Genomic DNA, 18192 nt, shown 5'->3' with positions numbered 1-18192 from the left:
GACAGAATTCATGTAAAATGTTTTTCTAGCTAGAATGACTTTCTAAAGGAGATTTGACTGAAGGAATTTGTTATTGGAAAGACTGACACAGTTGGGCATTATGAACTTGACCTGCCCAAGTCTTGGTCTGTCCACCTGGGACTGAGTGCTTACCAGGTTAAACTTCTAAAGCTGTGTACATATGAACACATGGCCATCAATTTATGTGAACAGCCCAAACACTTCCTTACATGATACTGGCTTTTGTGCTTTTTACTGTGGCACTTGCTATTGAATACATTTCTTCAATAAAGTCCACTCAGAACAGCAGCTTTGATTTTAACATAATGTCATCCTTGCTTTGTACAGAAGGTAGTATGTAACAAGACAAAGCAACACGTTAGTCATCTGATATAAGTAACTCCCCCCAGTTGTCATTTTGATTAGAGAGTCTTCAGGAGGCTAGAAGCCTCACCTTAAGTATTTCTCCTGAAATGGAGTGCTAACATCCAAGCATGACTGGTGTGGCAGAGCAGGATGAATTTGTGGGTAATAACAAAGGACCAGCTTTATGGGACTAATTCTGGTCCAAACACTTAAGAGTTGTGTCATTGGACATGTTGCTTGACTTTGAGAGTGGCTTAATCTGTGAATTGGGCACAATTGACCCACCTGAATTTGTTTTAAAAGGCTTTTAAGGTAATACAAAATAAAGCAGAATTTTTTTTTTTTTTTTTTTTTTTTTTTTAGCGAAGCCTTAATTGATGTAAGCTGTCACTAATTCAATCAATAATTGGCCTTGGGGTGAAATGGCTTGGCTGATAAGAATTTATCACTTTGTCATACTTTTGATTCATTCTGGTACACTAGTATTTTTATTGTCAGCAGCCATCAGTTCAACCTTTTTTTTTTTTTTTTTTTAAGATTTATTTATTGAGAGGTAGAATTATGGAGAGAGAGATCTTCCCATTGGTTCACTCCCCAGATGGCTCTAACAGCCAGAGTCCAGACCACAGCAGTGAGCTGGATCCGAAGAGGAACAGCCGGTATATGAACCAGTATATGGCATATGGGATGTCAGTGGAGGCTTAGTCCACTGTACCACAGCGCTGGCCCCTATCAGCTCAACTTTCAAACCAATGGTTTTAATCTGCTAATTCTGTGCTGGATATATGCTGTCAGTCAGTCAGTCACACTAACTTCAAAGTAATGAACGGATTTAAAAACAACCCCAAATACCAAATATCTTTTTACGGATCATTATTTTAAATTAAGACAAGTAAAAGATCAGCATATTCTTTTGTATTGTTAGCCTCTTTCTTTGATCCCAGTTGTAAAAAAAGATAGTTTTTGATGGTCTGATAAATCTCTCATTATATCTGGTTGTATATATGTGTGTGTGTGTGTGTGTGTGTGTGTGTGTGTGTGTTTTAAGTTTGAGAGGCAGATAGAAAGTTCTCATCTGCTGGTTCGTTCTCCAAATGTCTGCAATGCTTGAATCTGGACCAGGCCAAAGTCGGGGGCTAAGAACTCAATCCAGGTCTCCCACAAGGGTGAAAGGACTTAATTTTTTGAGCCATCATCTGCTGCCTCCCAGGGTCCACATTAGAAGGAAGTAGAATTAGGTCCATTGGTACTAGAACCCGGACACTCTTGATACAGCATGGGGCATCCTAACCATTGGGCCAAATCCCTGTCCCTATATTATGTGTTTTAAGAGTTATGCAGAGGGGCTGGCACTGTGGCATAGAAAGCTAAACCTCCGCCTGCCATGCCAGCATCCCATATGGGTGCTTGGTGGAGTCCCAGCCGCTCCACTTCTGATCCAGCTCTTTGCTAATGTGTGTGGGAAAGCAGCAGAAGATGGCCAAAGTGTTTGGAGCCCTGCAACCATGTGGGAGACCGGGAAGACGCTCCTGACTCCTGGCTTCAGCCTGGCCCAGTCCTGGCCATTGTGTCTGTTTGGGTGTAAACCAGCAGATGGAAGATCTCTCCGCCTCTGACTCTTCTCCATAACTCTGATTTTCAGATAAATAAATCTTTAAAAAACAAAAGTTATGCAAATATGCCAAAAAAAATTAAGAATATTACCCAAGATTTGATTACCCCAGCCTTGAAGATTTATACTTTGGAGAGGGCAGGTGATATGAAACATTTAACAAAATGAGGCAAAAAGTTGATTTTAATTTTCCCCTCCATTCACTTTGCAGTTCTCAGTAAAGATTTGTGTTTCCATTTCCTCCTTTTAAGTCTTTTTTAATTTATAGGATTTTGAAGTGATAGAGGGAATTTGAAGTATTAATATTCCTAGTTACAAATCAAACTTTCCTGATGTCCCCACCCATCAAGACAAATGTATTGCTTCTTCTGTACATTCCAACGCTGTTTTTTACACTTCTTCATAACCTGCTGTGTTTCTGTAGGGTTATCTCTTTAAAAAGAGTGCCAAGAATCTACTTGGGCAAAGTCCTGTGAAACAACTGGGATGATGATTGATACGTTAAGAGTTTAGGGAGAGGAGGATTATAAACAGAAGGCATGGTAGGTTAAAAAAAAAAAAAAAGACAAGCAAACAGGATTTATTTACAGGTCAACAAGTCTAGTCAATCATATTGGAGAATTTATAAGAGAGAGATACATTAGGAACGGATAGTGCAGAGCTGAATTACAAAGAGCTGAATGCTTGACTGAGAAGTCTGAATTTTCCTTTGGTATTGGGAGCTGGTTGGTCAATATAGTAACAACAGTGTATATTTTCATGTTGTAAAAGTTTGCCCTAAATTTAAACTTCATGTATTTTTTTGGTTAGTCTCCTAATTTATCAGTTGATTTATATGAATTTCTCTCAACCCTAAAAATTGTGTATTAAAATAGCCTATAGCTAGAAACAAGCGCTTTAAAATTTGTACATCCTGTACTGCAGCTGTTTGCTGCTGTTTGTATATATGCAGTGAATACTTACCTGCATCCCTTTGGTCTGTTTTCTTGCCGGAAAGCCCATTCTGTTGCCACGCTTCCAGCTCCTACCCATATTTCAAGTTCAGATCATATTCCACCTCTTGTAAAAAAGCTTCACATTGTTAGCCTGCAGGGAAGTTGCTTTCCAGTGACTGTATGGCTCCTTTCTTGAGATTCCTTTTTATATACCTGTTTTCTGTTTCCCCTTCTAGACTGTAAAAAGTACCTATCATGCTGTGCATGTCATAACTACGTACATGGGATTTTTCTTCTAATTTTTATAAATATCTTTTTTAAATTACTTTCTGACAGGAGAATTGGTGAAAGGTGGAACAGTAGGATGGTAAAAGGATCTTAAAGGCAAAAGTTAGGAAATGAGAGAATAAAAGTTAGGGGAGGAAAAAAAAGATATGAAAGCAAAGATTCTTTAAATTCACTTACCTCCTATGTATATCCTGTTTTAGTTGCTGAGTGTCATAATCATTTTATGGTTTTTCCTCCAGGAGGTCTGTAGGGCTCTCTTGGGTTTATCAATAATTATTGATATGATTTGAAAGCTTGCTATTTTTTTGTTATTAAAACTTAAATACTTATCTCAGATTTCTTAGTAACATTTTCATTACTGAAAACTATAGTTTTTAGCTTTTCAATTTTCTTAACCAAACATAACATTGAAAAGCATTGTCAGTAAATAAAGACATTAAATTAGGGGAGAATAAAGACCATAAGCCAAGAATGATTATTTTGAATAGTTTCTATCTTTTTGGGAGTTTGAGAAGAAAATTTTTATTTTGTTTGTTCACTGGACTTGTAATCTTAACTCAGTTTGAGTTTTTAAATGCTAAGCTAGGTACTAATTTCTTATCAATTTTTATAGCTTATTTTGGAAAGCATTTTTTAAAGATAGCTTAAATTCTTTGTCCTGTTGATGAAATTAGCTTCTTATCCTAAAGTAAGGAAATATTTGTCTTTTTTGCTGGCCATGGCAATAACATAGCCATCTTAATGTTTTGAACTATGTATCACAAGCCAAAGAAGTGTATTTTTTATGATGCTATTTACATAGCTTTTAGTCAAAGCAAATACCATTTACTGGTGTGATAAATACATAGAAAGCTTATTCTGCAATTTTTAAAAGTGATAAACTACCACTATCTGAAATTTATCTGACAAACCGTTTTCTGCAAATAATTGGTATGCTATTATCCACTGAGTTATCTAACAGCTGGTTCAGTTTTTTTCTTTAAATATTAGGTCATCAGTAATGTTGAATTCTGTTTAATGGCATTAGACCAGTGTAGGACCTAGAAAACTTGTTTGTACCCTGTAAAAATAATAACTAGCTAGTAAGTTAGAAAGCCAGTACAATATGGTGGTAAATACTTTTGGATTCAGGGAAGCAAGGACTCTAAGTCATTCCTGCAACTTTGTCATGTTTCTTAACTGAGCCTGTTTCCTTATCTGTGTAATGGATAGAGTTATTATTTCTTCAACAAATAATGTTTGTTGAGCCTCTGTTGTATATCAGGAACCATAAAATATTTTGAATAATAATGATACTTCATAAGTGCATTGGAAAATTAGAATGCATGTGAAACATAGCATAGTCTGTGGAACTTAAGTGAGGAGTAAGTTTTAGTTTGCTAAAATACTATAGGTGGGTATTTAAAAATTGTCTAAAAGTTGCTTTAGGGAATATTTACGCAGTTGATATTTGAACAGTACTGGGGTTAGTTGAAAATCCAGGATAAACAACTCCCATGAAACTTAATAATAGTTTGCAGTTGACTGGAACCCTCACTGACGATGTAAACAATTGATTGATGCATATTTTGTATGTTATGTATGTTTTATAAATGAAAAATATGTGAGAACTGCAAGAGATTTTTTTTTACTGCCATGGAGATTTACTGGAGACAGCTGTTCATGGAGAGATGATTAGTATCATAGGGCATTTTAAGTGTATACTCTATACCTTAGCTCACCACAATAGCAGCAAGAGGTGACTACAAAATTATCACAGTGGTACAATATGTACTACAGTAAATTTTATGCAGTTATGACTTAATACTGCATCCTTACACTTGTTTACATTTCTCTTGAATTCAAATGGTACCATGTACACCTGCTTTTGTGTGCATAAGTTTTGATAAATTTTAACTTTATAATAGTGGTGTGTAGATTTTATTGGAGCAAATGATAAAATAGCCTTACCTACCTTTATTTTATGTAGTCATATTATACCTTTCATTTAATTTTTTGGATATATTTCTAGAATGCCCTTTTTGAGAGATTTTCCAAATTGTTGTAAATCTCCAAAAGAAGAAAATTTATGTGTAAGTGAGCCCACACAGTTCAAGCCCATATTGCTCAAGAGTCAACTGAATGTGCAGGATGTCATGAAATTTTTTAAAATTATTTATTTATTTGAAAGGCAGAGTTACAAAGAGAGAGAGAGAGACATCTTCATCCTCCCTCGTCACTGACTCTCTGAATATTTGCAGAGTAGGTCAGAGGTAGAGAGAGCAAGTCAGAGCTATGCTCAGCAGGGAAGCCTCTTTGAAACATAGTAGCATATATGAGTTTTTCCTATATAGAAAACTTCCTCAGAATTTAATGGTTTAAAATAAAATGGCTTATAATGAAATAAAATGGGCTTATAATTCTGTGAACTACCGAAGTGAGATGGGCTCAGCTGAGAAGTTCTGCTCTCAGTAAGACTCAGTCATGCATCTTTGGTGAGCTGGAAGTCAGTAGACCCACCCACATCCAACAGGCTAGTTAAAGATCATTTCTTGGGGCCAGCACTGTGGCTCATTTGGTTAATTCTCCGCCTGCAGCACTGGCATCCCATATGGTGCCGGGTTCTAGTCCCAGTTGCTCCTCTTCCAGTCTAGCTCTCTGCTGTGGCCCTGGAGGGCAGTGGAGGATGGCCCAAGTGCTTGGGCCCCTGCACCCGCATGGGAGACTGGGAAGAAGCACCTGGTTCCTGGCTTTGGATCGGCGTAGTTCTGGCCGTAGCAGCCATTTGGGGGATGAACCAACGGAAGGAAGACCTTTCTCTCTCTCTCTCTCACTGTCTAACTCTTATCTGTCAAATAAATAAATAAAAAAGGTCATTTATTTATTTGATGGTAGTTATGCTTCCCAAGGTCAGCAAAAGGACAAGTCACAATGTCTAAGCACTTTTCATACCTCTGCGTGCATCATATTTGCTAATTCTCATTGGCCAAAGCAAATAATTGTGGGGCCTGCTCAGGTTTGAAGCATGGGAGAGAGTCCAACTTTTTTTTTTTTTAAGATTTATTTATTTATTTGAAAGGCACAGTTACAGAGAAACAGAAGCAGAGAGAGAGAAGTCTTCTTTCTGCTGGTTCACTCCCTAAATGGCCGCAACAGCTAGAGCCGGACCAGTCTGAAGCTAGGAGCTTCTTCCAGGTCTCCCATGTGGGTGTAGGAGCCCAGAGACTTGGGTCACCCTCTACTGCTTTCCCAAGCCATAGCAGAAAGCTGGATCGGAAGTAGAGCAGCCAGGAATCAAACTGACGCTCATGTGGGATGCTGGCACTGTAGGCGATGGCTTTACTCACTACGCCAGTGTCAACCCCCCGACTCTTTTTTGTAAAGATTTATTTATTTATTTGAAACACAGAGTTATAGAGAGGGAAAGACAGAGAGACAGATCTTCCATCCATTGATTCACTCTCCAAATGGCCATAAGGGCTGGAACTGGGCCGGACCAAAGCCAGGATCCTCCTCAGGTCTCCCATGTGGGTGCAGGGTCCCAGTACACTTGGTCCAACTTCCGCTGCTTTCCCAGGCCAATAGCAGGGAGCTGGATTGGAAGTGGAACAGCTAGGCCTTGAACTTGTGCCGATATGGGATGCCCACTCTGTAGGCTACTGCTTAACTTAGTACGTCACAGTGCCAACCCTGATGTGTTTCTAATAGTATATTTAATAGGCCGGCGCCGCGGCTCACTAGGCTAATCCTCCGCCTTGCGGCGCCGGCACACCGGGTTCTAGTCCTGGTCGGGGTGCCGGATTCTGTCCCGGTTGCCCCCCTTCCAGGCCAGCTCTCTGCTGTGGCCAGGGATTGCAGTGGAGGATGGCCCAAGTGCTTGGGCCCTGCACCCACATGGGAGACCAGGAGAAGCACCTGGCTCCTGCCATCAGATCAGCGCGGTGCGCCGGCCATAGTGGCCATTGGAGGGTGAACCAACGGCAAAAGGAAGACCTTTCTCTCTTTCTCTCTCACTGTCCACTCTGCCTGTCAAAAAAAAAATGTATATTTAATAGTAAATTTTTAATACTTTTTTTTTCTAAAATTAAGATTTGTGGAATTTGATTTGTACATGTACACCTGGATCATACTAGAAATAATAACTTGTTTGAATAGAGAGTGTTCAAAGGAGTGAATGTACTGGATCAGCTAATCTTGAAATAACCCCATGAGATAGGCATTATTGTTCTTACTCAGATGAAGAAACTGAACTACACAAAGTTTAGTTAATTTACCTGAGGTTACACAGTTAGTACTATAACCGGGATTCAACACCTTGTGCATTTGATCTTAACTCTAGTCCAGTAGTTAATTGTGGTCGCTCCTAGATTTTACAATCAGTTTAACTATTTGAATAACTCATAAGATCATCATGTTAAGCAAAACCAACCAAAGTATTGCCTCTTCCCTGAACATTTACTGATCTCTGTAATTAGTGTTGGGTTGTATAGGAAGGTATCACAACAGATGACTAGGCATTAGAGTAGCTAGAGTTGGTAATTAGAATTTCAAACTCTGTGATTAAAAATATCCGTATATTAATGAATCATTTTGTTACTTGTTTTTCAGTGTGGTTCCTGGTGATATGTTTGACTTCATTAAATCAGCATTTATTATGATTATAGTTTTGATGAATAGATCAGCTTAGACTGGATCAGTGATTATTTAATAATGGATTTAGTTAAAACCTGTTAAAATGGTTACACAAGGATTAATTTTGTATTTTTTTCTCCCCCTTTAGTAAAGTAAAACAGGGTCTGTTACCTAGCTTGGAAGATTTGCTGTTCTATACAATTGCAGAAGGACAAGAGAAAATACCTGTTCATAAATTCATTACAGTAAGTTTTTATCTTTCTACCTTAATATTTTAAAAACTCTGTAATACTAAGTCAGTAATACAGTATTATTGAATTGTAGGGTTAAAGTTCATCTGACATGTAGATTCTGACTGACCCTGTCTCTCTTAACTACATTTCCAAATTTTTATCATACTTATTTCAAGGTAATCTATGAAAGAAAAAAAGAAACAATGAGAAACTTGTCCAAAAAGTGGATAATAGTGACACTAAAATGCCATATACATATTCAAGTCTTGGGTAGATATTTTTGTATACAGGAATAAAACTTGTAGTTGGAATAAGCCTATACATTATTTGCACTATATATTTACAAACTCTTATTTTTTTAAAAACAGGCACTCAAATCTACAGGATTGCGAACGTCTGATCCCAGGTTGAAAGAGTGTATGGATATGTTAAGATTAACTCTTCAAACAACGTCAGATGGTGTCATGCTAGACAAAGATCTTTTTAAAAAGTAAAAATTTCTGCCAAACCTTTAATGGTGATATGCTATGCTGTATGGTGATTTTGCTTTTTAAAACAGAATTGCATCTTTGAAGGCCAGTGCTTCCTGTGTACATGAAAAAAAGGATTTATAAACATCATTTGTGTGAAAAACAGTGATGGTATACATTGAGTTTCTATACTACACTAGGCTAAGAGTATGCAGTCTTTAAATCTGTTCTGAGGAGATTCAGCCATTGGTATTTCCAGTTTACCTTATCTGGAGATTGCATTCACTTTGAGCACCTCCTTTATCCTGTCCTTGCTTAGATTGATTTCCAGTTCATCTGCATGGCTTTCTCCACAGGGCTTCTAGTTCTCACAAGGTGATTTAGATGACATCAAAAAGTGAGAGGGCTTCAGACAGCCCTGTATCCCTTAGATTTATATATCTTTGCTATCTTTTTCTTTCTTCTCTTCAGAAATATTCATAAAAAGGATTTTGATGATTTCATTTCCTTCAAAACAGTTAAGAACTAAAGAGAGCTTTGGAGATTAAAGCCCTGATGTGCTTGAATGAGGCTCTTTTGATTCCTATATTTGCATATGTTTGTTATTTTTCTTCATTAATTGTTTCTGTTTAATGAACAATGTTTGTAATGGATCTTAGGGTTAAAAATAGTATTTTTACTAATAATTTCTACTAATAATTAAGTGGAAACAAGTATAAAACTGCACTATTGTTATTATAAGATATTGCCTTTTTCTAGAATAGCCTAGGTTGAGATGGATCCAAAGATTTGCAGCATCTACTTTATGTATATGTATGTATTTACCTCTGTTTTACTTTGTTTTGGGGATTGAATGATTTGTTCTAAACATCTCCAGGGAATGTCCTAGATTGTTAAATCATCTGAAGGTCTAAGTATTTAACAGAGCTTCTGTAAATTTCGTGGTATGCCTTGAAGCATTGCTGAGAATTCTGGGGTTTTGGTTTTAAAGCAAGAGGTTCTCAGTTCTATTAACTCAAGTGTAGATCTTAGATCCTTGTTGCAATTGGTTTTTAGGAATTTTGAATCTCTAGAACCCGTTTATTTGTGAAGGAAAATAATTCACTTATCTAGACTTACCTGTGCCTTTACAGTAAGGATTATTTTATTTTTAGCGTTCATGAATTATTTGTGTCAAGTACCCTGATTATTGTGGCTTCTGGGGAGGCATTTTTATTTATCTGTGAATGGAGTTGTCAGAGAGATGGTAGGTGAGAGGAACTGGTTTTGGAATTTTAAGTAGAAGCAGTATTTTGCACAGTTTTAATACTGTGTAAAATGTCTTGAGCTTTATCAACATGTTGCTGTGTTTAAAAGCAATTTACTCTTGATTATGAAGGCAGGAAGCCACAATCATAAACTTTTCTACCTATAATTAAAATAATAAATACCATAATTTTAAGCACTAATCCAATTTTGGTGGGGGGAAAAAACCCTGATTGTAATACAGGTAGTTCCCAACTTGACACTGCTTACTGGTCTATATTAGTGAGTTGAAGGCATAGTGACTTCTCCATCCCAAGATGAGGTGACTGAAAACCTCCATTAACCTTTCCTGGAAAGGTGATTGTTCCAGAAAAGTTCCTTTTCTGTTTTCAAATATAATAAATTATCTAGTATTGCCAGAAATAAACTGTTTCACCTCCGTACAGCTTGGGAAGAATTATTTAAGCAAGGAATTCATTTTCCTCAAGAAATAATTTATAAAGGTGGATAGGTTTAGTTGATGTCAACATATTATTTTACCAAAAATATATTGCAGATTAATTTATTTGGGTTATGTGGTAATCTGAGAAGCAACTGTTATGTATGTATGACTTTTTCTTTAACATAGGAAAATGAGTTCTAAGCATTCTTTTTAGGCTGTAATGTATTTGAAATTTGGAGACTGCCTGTACCCATCTAGATAATCAATTTTAATGCTAATACATAAAAATAATAGGAGTAAAACATTTTGTGTTGAAAATCAATCTTTCATTCATGTATTTTTTTTAATCTTGTAGGTATTAGAACTATTTTTATGTGTAATCAGAATTTTCCTCCTATTTTATTTTTGGAGAAAGTAAATGACAATCTTTGCATTTGCATTTATATCTTGTTAGATTTTCCTAAAACATTTCATATCTATTAATGATATTTTGTAAAACATTGAAGTACATTGCAAGTGTTGGTTAAGATACTTGACAAAGGACAGAACATGATTATTCCCAGTTTACAGATAAGAATACTGAACAAAGAGAAAGGTGGAACTTGCTGAAAATCAGTATAAGCACCTCTCAAAGTTCATTTTATATGATTTCCAATTTTCTAGTTAGACTTATGATGGCTGTATTAAAATAAGTTTACCAGTGAAGGCTATTGCTGTAGCTTTGCCATCACCTTCTAGAGCAAAAAACCCCTGAAGTTTCACAACTACACAGTTTTGTTGATTATAAATGGGTCTTTTAAAACTGCTGATGAATTTTGAATTGTTAAATAGTGATAGGTTAATAACATAATTTAATCCCATAGTTTCTTTCTTTCTTTTTTTTTTTTTTTTTTTTTAATTTATTTGACACAAAGAGTTAGAGAGAGAGAGAGAAAGGTCTTCCTTCCATTGGTTCACCCCTAAATGGCCGCTATGGCCGGAACTACGCTGATCCAAAGCCAGGAGCCAGGTGCTTCCTCATGGGAGACCATGCAGGTACAGGGGCCCAAGTACTTGGGCCATCTTCCACTGCCCTCCAGGGCCACAGCAGAGAGCTGGACTAGAAGAGGAGCAACCGGGACTAAAACCCAGCACCATATAGGATGCTGGTGCCTCAGGCGGAGGATTAACCAAGTGAGCCATGGCGCTGGCCCCATAATCCCATATTTTCTTATTTACAGCTTCTTTAAAAATGAGGAGGTAGAGTTGATTTGATATAGATAAAAGTAGTAATTTCAGAGCAGACATTATCCTAATTTTTGCTCTCTGAGAAAAGTATTCTATTGTATAAATCCCTTGCAGCCTTGATATTTGAAAATTGAATTTTAGAAGCTATTAGAAACATTAAATGTTAAAGAAATGGTAGTATTTTTTAGATTAACATGAAAAATATCAAAAAATTTATTAAAGTAGATACTTGTTAGCTCTAGGATGTCAGTATTACATCTAACATTGATGGTCTGTTGGGACTATAATTTTATTTATTTATTTATCTGAGAGGAGACAGAGAGGTCTTCCATTTGCTGGTTCACTTCCCAAATGGCCACAAAGACTGGAGCTGGGCCAATCCGAAGCCAGGAGCAGGTTTCCCATGTGGGTGCAGGGGCCCAAGCATTGGGCCATCTTCTGTATGACCGGGCTATCAGCATGGAGCTGGATTGGAAGTGGAGCAGCCAAGACTGGAACCGGCGCCCTTTTGGGATGCCTGCACTTCAGGCTGAGGCTTTACCTCCTATGCCACAGTTCCAGTCCCGGGACTATGATATTTTTATGTTGTAATGGGGAGAGGGTTATCATTGAAGCATTAGCAATTTATTAGGATTTTATTTTAAGCCTGTGTTAATTTTATGTAACCAAATGAACATATATTCTGAATTTTTATTAGTAGTTAAAATATAAAAGCTAATTTTAAATTTTACTTTCATGTTGCCCTCTAGTAAAACATAAAATATGGAGATTCTCATTTATCACACAGTAAGAAATATTGAGTGTTAACTTCTTCACTTATGATTAGTGAAATGATTTTTTTTAAATGTTGCTGTTATTTCTGCCTAGTTTTCTATATTTTTTTTTTTATTTGACTGGTAGAGTTATAGACAGTGAGAGAGAGAGAGAGGTCTTCCTTCCGTTGGTTCACCCCCAGATGGCTGCTATGGCCGGAACTGTGCTGATCAAAAGCCAGGATCCAGGTGTTTCCTCCCTGTCTCCCGTGCGGGTGCAGGGGCCCAAGCACTTGGGCCATCCTCCACTGCCCTCCAGGGCCACAGCAGAGAGCTGGACTGGAAGGGGAGCAGCCGGGACTAGAACCCGGCGTCCATATGGGATGCAGGCCCTGTGAAATGATTTTTGATTAGTGGAAGTTACTCAATATCTTAGTCTTATTTTCTTTATCTGTATGATGGAAAAATTCTCAAAGTGTTAATGTTTTGAAGATTAAATAGGGTGACTAGTATATGAAACTTAGTAATATTTTTTTTAAAGTAAAATGCCATTTTTCCCCTCCTCCTTAAAGAAAGCTGCAAATAGATTATTACATCATTTATTCATGTGGAATCTTGTTACAGAAATAACTTCTGACAGTAATGATGACTTTTAATACTTCAGTTGTCAACATTTGAGATTTTATCTCCCATTTAAGATTCAGTGTAGTTGGTGTTACGACTCAACACCTGTGTCTAGCAAGTCTTCATCAACTAAGTATTCTATTATTGAATAACTGAAACTGCCTAATCCTAGGAAGACTCATAATAAACTTAGTGTATTTAGTTGGCTGTAATCTATTTTCAAAAGTGTTCCTTAAGGTTCTATTAATATATTGGTTTTCTGGCTTAAATTCTTTTCAGTACAAACTAGACTATTGATTCAAATTAGATTTCATGCCCTTCTGTCCCTGTAGTTTATCACATCTTTTGTGTGTGTGTTTTTTTTTAAGATTTCATTGATTTATTTGAGAGGTAACGTTATAGAGAGAGAAAGAGGGAGAGACAGAGAGAAAGGTCTTCCATCTGCTGGTTCACTCCCCAAGATGGGCACCAGGAGCCAGGAGCCTATTCCTGGCAGATTAAGGGACCCAAGGACTTGGGCCATCTACCACTGCTTTTCCAGACCATAGCAGAGAGCTGGATTGGAAGAAGAGCAGCCAGGACATGCGATTCTGGTGCTACAGGTGGAGTCTTAGCCCACTACACCATAGCACCGGCCCCATGTCTTTGATTTTTAACAGTGAGACATTTTTGTTTGGCATTCTGATATTTTTGGTGATTCAATAATGTAAAATTAATTATTAAGCAACTCTCTTTGAAACTTTATTTAAAATTATATTTACTTTTACAAATATTTTGGTATTATTTCATTTAAGAGAAATTTTGACTAAAGTTATTTTATCTCCAATTCTTTAAGTTAGAAATAGATGTTTTGTAAAATAATTCAGGAGAAAGATGTTAAATGTACAATGTTTATGTTTTTGTGTGTGAAATATTGGTTAATGTTCAAAGGAACCAGGAGGTGTGTTACTGAGTTTACTTAATTAAAAACAGATTTTTTTTTTTTAAGACTATTTTTCATTTATTTGAAAGGCAGAGTTGGAGAGGAGTAGAGACGCAGAGGACAGAGATCTTCATCTGCTGGTTCACTACCCAAATGGCTGCAGTGGCCAGGGCTATGCCAGGCTGAAGCCAGGAGCCCAGAGCTTCTTGGTCTCTCACGTGGGCACAAGGGCCCAAGGACTTGAACCATCTTCCTTAGTTTCCCCAGGCACATTAGCAAGGAGCTGGTCTTGAACCAGTGCCCATATGGAGTGCTTACGTTATAGGCAGAGGCTTAACCTGCTATGCCACAATGCCAGCCTCCAAAATATTATCTTAACCATGTCATTAAAGACTGATTGTTGTCATGCTGAATGTTTTATTTCATTTTTTTAATTTTTAAAGATCTATTTATTCGAAAGAGTTAATGAGACAGGGATGCTGAATGTTTACCAATTCTTATAGGGTAAGAAGTTTGTTACAGATGCTCTGAGTATTTAAATCTGGTGGAATGCTCTGTTATTGTTCATCTTTGCAGTTTTTAGGTACAACTAATTCTGACTTCTTCAACAGCTTAAAAAAAGCTACATGAAAGACTGCTGGAAGGAAAGGAAATAATATAAAAAGAATGTAATTTATATAATTTAGTTGTATAAACTTATGACTTTTTCTTATCTGAATATGAGGCTAATATTAATATTGTAATTGTACTGTTATTACCAAGTACTAATATTTGAAACACAGCTAGTCTATTAATTTTTTTTTACATTTCACAGATGTGTTCAAAGCAACATTGTTTTGTTGACACAAGCTTTTAGAAGAAAGTTTGTCATTCCTGACTTTATGTCTTTTACCTCACACATTGATGAGTTATATGAAAGTGCTAAAAAACAGTCAGGAGGAAAGGTAATGCTTTTGATGTTCATGTTTTCCTAACCCAGTCACTTAATAAATTTAGAGCAACTTGAGGCATAGACAGTAAAATTGTGTAGTATCCTTGTGTTTTGCTAATTAGGTAACTTAAATGAAGCTACTAGATTTAGTGTCTTAAAAAGTTTTTAAATATTTAACTTTGTTACAAAGAGGAAATCTAATTTGAAGGCATCTTTTTAATTTTCAAATGATCAAGATGATTTGTAAAATTTTAATTAAAACATTTTATTGGGAATTTCTGCAGATGTGTTTATCCTTGAATCTTAAATGAAATGTTCCAATTTTTAAAATCCTCTAAATAATACTAGGGCTATTTTGTTTAATCGACTTGCAAAGCTTTGTTATAGGTTTAGGTAGCTTTAGTATGATACGAGCTTAATAATATTTTTAGACATTAGTTCTAATTTTTTTGTGAAACTCTACCAGCATTTATGACCCTGGTTAAAGAAGTTCTTTACTTTTTTTTAAAGAAGTCAAATTCAAGTTTCTCTCATATTTTAAAGATTTATTTTATTTATTTGAAAGAGTTATAGAGACTAGAGACAGAGAGAATCTTCCATATGCTGGTTCACTCCCCAGATGGCTGCAATGGCCAGGACTGAGCCAGGCAGAAGCCAGGAGCCAGGAACTTCTTACAGGCCACCCAAGTGGGTGCAGGGGCCTAAGCACTTGGGCCATTCTCCACTGCTTTCCTAAGCATGTTACAAGGGAACTGGATTGGAAGTGGAGCAACTGGGACTCCAGCAGGCGCTCATGGGATGCTGGTGCTGTCGGCCAGGGCTTTAACCCGGTGCCCCACAGTGCCAGCCCCTCTTTTTTAAAAAATATTTATTTTATTTACTTGACAGAGTTACAGAGAGAGGTAGCCACACAGAGAGAAAGAGAGGTCTTCTATCTGCTGGTTCACTCTCCAAATGGCTGCAACCGCTGGAACTGAGCCTATCCAAATCCAGGAGCCAGGAGCTTCTAACGAGGGTGCAGGGGCCCAAGGACTTGGGATATCTTCTACTGCTTTCCCAGGCCATAGCAGAGAGCTGGATTGGAAGTGGAGTAGCCAGGACTCAAACCAGCGCCTATATGGGATGCCAGCACTACAGGCTGGGGCTTTAACCTGCTGTGCCACGGCACAAATGGCTGCCAAAGCCAGGGCTGGGCCGGGCTGAAGCCAGGAGCCAGGAGCTTCTGAGTTTCCCATGTGGGTGCAGGGGCCCAAGGTCTTGAGCCATCTTACCTTGCTTTCCCAGGCGCATTAGCAGGGAGCTGGATCAGAAGTCAAACAGCCTGGACACATATGGGCAACCCTATGGAATGTGGGCACTGCAGGAGTTTGCTTAACCTTCTGTGCTACAGCACTGGTTCCAAGTTATTTTTTCAGACTCTCCTCTTACAGGGAGAAAGGAGGCATTGGAAAACATAAGGGATGTGGAGATTGGGAAGTCACTTCAGATCTCACTCAAAATCCTTAAGTCTGTTATGCTCTTATTTTTTTCGAACATTGTTTAAAAAGATAAACCTGTAAAGCTACTGCATATCATAAAGTGTGACTGTTAGAAGCTAAATAAGAAATTTTGGGGTAGAAGAAAATGTGTTTTTGCCTGAATTATATTTGAGAATTTCTTTCTAATATTTTGGATAGGTTGCAGATTATATTCCTCAACTGGCCAAGTTCAGTCCTGATTTGTGGGGTGTGTCTGTCTGTACAGTAGATGGACAGAGGTAAGTTTATTTGAAATACATGAAAACCAATTCATTTTTGCATAACAGTGAACTTAAGATGGAGGAGACCATTGTTTATAACAAAAATTATTCCCAACAAGATAGAATTTCAAGGCAGCAAAGAAGTTTAGATTTTCATTTAATATTTAAAAGCTGAACTGAAATGGTAACTTTTTTACTAAGTTTTGATGTATTATATCTATATAAATATCATTGTAGTTCTGAGTATTCAACTACCTTTGGCTTCAGATTTTTTAGGAAAAGTAGACTTGTCAAAAGATGACATTAAAAAAATGACATTGTGTAATGAACTGACCACTAATAAAGTCTTCACATCATTGCTTACCATTGGTTACTCACCTTGTCATTATATTTGTTCCTTAGGTCCTGATATGAGTAGTATGAGTTAAGACAGTGAAGCATAGCATATTCAACTTTCATTAGTTGTTTACAAAGTGAAATGTTAATTGCAAAATAGGCAGAATAACATGAAGTTTACGAAAGCCATAGTTAGGAAACACTCACTTTGCAGGTACAGACAGCTGCTGACAAATAAGGAACTTACAAAATTATAATAAAGAGGATTGTGATGTGAGAGTACTTTAAAGAGAGTGATTTAATTTTAAAGAACGAAGAATGGAAAGAGATCCTTGAAAAATAGTAAAGCTATGGAATATTTTTTTCATGAAGCATCGTTTTTCTTTTTTTTTCTCTTTTTCTTTATTTTCTTTTTATTTTCTGGACAGTGAGACAGAGAGAAAGGTCTTCCTTTGCTGTTGGTTCACCCCACAATGGCCGCTGTGGCCGGCGTGCTGCGGCCTGCGCACCGCGCTGATCCAAAGCCAGGAGCCAGGTGCTTCTCCTGGTCTCCCATGCGGGTGCAGGACCCAAGGACTTGGGCCATCCTCCACTGCACTCCCGGGCCACAGCAAAGAGCTGGACTAGAAGAGGAGCAACCGGGACAGAATCCAGCACCCCGACCAGGACTAGAACCTGGGGTGCTGGTGCCGTAGGCGGAGGATTAGCCTATTGAGCCACGGTGCTGGCCGGCATTCTTTTTCCTAAGCTAGAAATCAGTAATTTGGCTTTGTAAGAAAAATTATGCTGTAAAAAAAAATCGATGTTTTTCCATTAATTTAAAATTGAGCTCACAGATACAACCTGTTTTGGTTTTTATTAGTTATTTTTAAAAATTCAAGTTTAACTTAAATGAAGTAAGATGTACTACCCATTAATGTATATTCAGTTTGATTGATTATATTAGAGATACAATTTTTTCAAAAACTTAAGTCATTTATTTAATCTTATGATTTCGGTTTTACTTTTTAAAATGATATCCCAATTAAAGCTTTTTTCCTCTGAAATTTTGTTTGTATCATTACTATAAGCACTTTTTATTTTTTACTATTCTTAAGTATTTTCAACACCAAAAACATTTGGTTTGGCTCATTCATTTTGAATATAAGGAATCTGAGATCAGAGTTGACATGATGTTGATAAAGGTAGAATGAACACTGAGGTCTCTTAACTAATCCATTTTCTTCCTATTGTAGTCTTTTAAAGTCTGCTTAACACTTGATGTGTGTTGAATTACATGTTGAGTGCTGAGAAGTAAATTATAATAGGGAGTGTTATTCCTGGTTTTGCATTTTGAGGTAATAGTTTATTATGTAATAGAAAATTTTGAATTTGGAGGAAATTATCATGTAGTTCTTGAACATTGATTTATCTGTTTGTAAACAGTCTCTTTTTAATATTTATATATATTTGAAAGGCAG

The 18192-nt window shown here is 37.0% G+C and overlaps 1 protein-coding gene across 8 annotated transcripts in view; it reads left to right on the top strand.

The window, feature by feature from the left end:
• Positions 1-18192, top strand: part of GLS (glutaminase) — a 93231-nt gene that overhangs the window by 9040 nt on the left and 65999 nt on the right. For all 8 annotated transcript variants that reach the window (XR_016232019.1, XR_016232020.1, XR_016232021.1 and 5 more), the window contains exons 2-5: positions 7961-8057; positions 8414-8535; positions 14542-14671; positions 16335-16414. Coding sequence is in view for 3 of the 8 variants with exons in the window: in XM_002712344.6 (XP_002712390.2) it covers positions 7961-8057; positions 8414-8535; positions 14542-14671; positions 16335-16414 (429 nt within the window). In the remaining 5 variants the exon portion in view is untranslated. The remainder of the gene's footprint in view (positions 1-7960; positions 8058-8413; positions 8536-14541; positions 14672-16334; positions 16415-18192) is intronic.

The sequence above is a fragment of the Oryctolagus cuniculus genome, chromosome 3 (assembly GCF_051225735.1).
Source record: "Oryctolagus cuniculus isolate XC-2025 breed Fujian yellow rabbit chromosome 3, ASM5122573v1, whole genome shotgun sequence".
NCBI classification, from domain to species: domain Eukaryota; kingdom Metazoa; phylum Chordata; class Mammalia; order Lagomorpha; family Leporidae; genus Oryctolagus; species Oryctolagus cuniculus.
The sequence above is the reverse complement of the archived record's forward strand: the minus strand, read 5'-3'. Positions and strand labels throughout refer to the sequence as shown.